This window comes from Capsicum annuum, unplaced genomic scaffold (assembly GCF_002878395.1).
Source record: "Capsicum annuum cultivar UCD-10X-F1 unplaced genomic scaffold, UCD10Xv1.1 ctg5509, whole genome shotgun sequence".
NCBI lineage: Eukaryota > Viridiplantae > Streptophyta > Magnoliopsida > Solanales > Solanaceae > Capsicum > Capsicum annuum.
In genome coordinates, this window is record NW_025863355.1 from 623 (window position 1) to 3,332 (window position 2,710).

At 35.2% G+C, this 2,710-nt stretch overlaps 1 protein-coding gene across 1 annotated transcript; it reads right to left on the reverse strand.

The window, feature by feature from the left end:
- Positions 1 to 1,709: 1,709 nt before the first annotated feature.
- Positions 1,710 to 2,704, reverse strand: LOC124893174 (MAG2-interacting protein 2-like). Its single transcript, XM_047404270.1, has 2 exons — positions 2,315 to 2,704; positions 1,710 to 1,766 (listed from the first exon to the last, which is right to left on the reverse strand). The coding sequence occupies exons 1-2, from the start codon at positions 2,686 to 2,688 to the stop codon at positions 1,736 to 1,738; spliced, it is 405 nt and encodes a 134-aa protein (XP_047260226.1). The 5' UTR covers positions 2,689 to 2,704; the 3' UTR covers positions 1,710 to 1,735.
- Between the last annotated feature and the right edge of the window lie 6 nt (positions 2,705 to 2,710).

The window sequence follows — 2,710 nt, forward strand, 5'->3', positions numbered from 1 at the left end:
CACTGCTAACTATGGAAAATAAACTCAGTTCTGTCTGGTAATCCAGGCAGATCATATCCTGTGGAGACTGCTTCAGCATTGTCCCGCTGCGCGAGGCAAGGGGTGAGAAAGCAGATGCACTTGGATCTTGACTGATCTCAATGTCATAAATCAACCCATCTGCTGTAATGATAGTGAAGGTACACCTGCAGAAGAGTTATTGATGAACTAGCTAAGTAAATAAGTTGAAAAATCTGAGAGAGAAGAAACCTCTACAAATAATTAAGCTTACAAGCAAGATTTCTTCAAATCAACATCATCCTGCACCATCAGGCCAACTATTGGTGAAGAACTTTTAATATGACTCTTCGAAATTCTGGTAATTTCCTCACCATTAGCTCTGATGAGATAGATTGTGTCACTATCGTCAGCAACACCAAGAACGTCATGAGTTTCAGACCAAGCGCCGCAACGGAATGAAGTTATGCTTTTGCCTAGAAGTACAGAGGCAGTAAATAATAGATAGTGTAGCAATATGTTTTCGTAATCATAAAGAGGAACATTAAAACCAATTGTAATTCTAAAAAATAACTTGGCAGTCATTCTAATCCTCCTTGCCATAAACTATCAATCAGAGAAGAAAGGGAAATCAATAAATAACAGGAGAAACACCGACAAACTACAGGCAAGAAGGTAGCACTGATACGTTAAGAACAAGGAAGCCGTTTGACATGTTAAAATATTTGTTCTATTTTTGACATATTATAAAGGAGGTTGCACTGTCTTTTACTTCTATATTAGGTTCCTGAAACTTACAATTAAAAATTCCACGAGGCTTTTGGTACTCATCAACCTTCTGCAGGATTGTTATTTGATTCCCAGATGCTACAGCCACAAGATCATCCCTTGGGGAAACAAATAAGGATGCACATCTCCTTACTTTTGTTGGATTCCCATGCTTTCTCCATCTCTCCTTGAGTTGGGCAATACCTTCATACAAAAATTGATAATTTTAACTAAAACATCTAAATAACAAGTGAAATAAAATGAATACTCTCTACATAAGAAGTTGCTTGACCTAATTACTTTTTACATCTTTATTTCTTCTAATTTTCCATGGTCCGTTTCCTCAAAAGGAGAACTTTTCCTTCAAGAATTTTAAACTTACCACTATCTAGCTAATTGTAATTTAGATACTTTTTTATGAAGACTGTAACTTGGATACTATAGTTTCTCAACTAGTTAATTTACCAATTTGGGTCTTTCCACCCTATTATTTCAATCTATTCTCTATCAAACTTTTATATATATGATAACCTATTATTTCTTCTCGTGAATCACTAGTAAACCACAAGTAGTTTAGCCTTTGGGAAAAATTGCTTACAAATTAAAATTCATGTGAATTCAAAAATGAAAAAATAAATAAGTGATTATTTTTATACAAACTAATGTAGACCTGTTGTGCAATGCCTCCAAGCTAATGAGACTGGAACCAAAAATGTTTTTTTTTACAAAAGGAAACAGAAAAAGAAGCTCATCAATTAAGCATCTTAGAGATGATTTGCACTATAAGCCTACATATATGGAAATCACATCACATCCAAGTTACACTACAATCAACTAAAAAGTAGAACTTGTTTGAGCATTTAGCTATATCCTTTTCAATGTTAAATGTTTCCAATACTTCATGTCATTTTTAAGTGGTGACGATGGGTGACTTCAATACATAAATCAAATTAACGAACTATGTCAAATATCAAGATTTCTTGAACTCCTGTAAAGAAAACCTGCATAAGGCTAAGTCATTAAGTGTCAAGTCAATAGAAACCATTGGAGTACTACTACTATTTAAAAGCATGACGATGTACTAGTTCAAAATCAGTAGGACCATTACAAAAGACAGGATAAGAAGCAATCCTAATAAAATGTAGGAAAGGAAACAAAAGAAAAAAAATGCAATTTCACAGTTGGGTCATTCAGCAACAAGCCACTTTATTCCTCTAGAAATAGTTTACGCTACAGTTTGAAAGTGAAAATTTGTCAGCTCAAACCACGAATTCCAGTTAAATATGGAAGTCAAAGGCGACGTGGTAGTATTGGACCTCATCTCAAATTTTTTTAAATGTATTTCAGCTTCCATTGCCACTTTCACGAGATCTAATTAGTTATATAGAAGCTACATAGCCAATAATAAAGAATAGGATGTTTGCTTTGTAATAACAATAAGACTGCTTGTGAGCATCACAACATTCCAATCAGTGTTAACTATTAAGAATCCAGAACATAGAACATTCACAAAAGAAGAGAAAAGAATAGGGAGCAATAATATCATCACCTGCCCATATTTATCCCAAGAAATGTCTCTAGCCGCTCTCTGTATTGCAACAACATAAGTCTTGCCACAAGACAATCCCAAACCTTACTATGATCATCAACCTCAGGCTCAGAAAATCTGTAACGGTCAGTTATGCTAAGTCCAAGATCGAGCAATGCCCTTACTGCGTCTTCAGTAGGTCCAAATCGACCAACACATTCAGAAAGTACGAAAACATGGTCCTTGATATTTGAAAGTAGTGCCTTTATCTCATTTACACCCTGGGATGAGTGCAACCAGTGTGACTTAAGAGCTTCGTCTTTGTCTAGCCCATGCTGATCTGCAAACATGAGAGCAGCCTGATACTCTTGTCTGGAGATTAATATATCATACATTTCAGGAATGGATCGTTCAGAA

What these genes read in the sequence shown, in the direction of transcription:
- LOC124893174 (XM_047404270.1), bottom strand. Translation starts at nt 2,688, where the DNA reads ATGTATGATATATTAATCTCCAGACAAGAGTATCAGGCTGCTCTCATG. An exon ending in CTTGGGATAAATATGGGCAG is followed by an intron (nt 1,767 to 2,314) that starts GTGATGATATTA and finishes AGCCTTATGCAG; the next exon opens with GTTTTCTTTACAGGAGTTCA.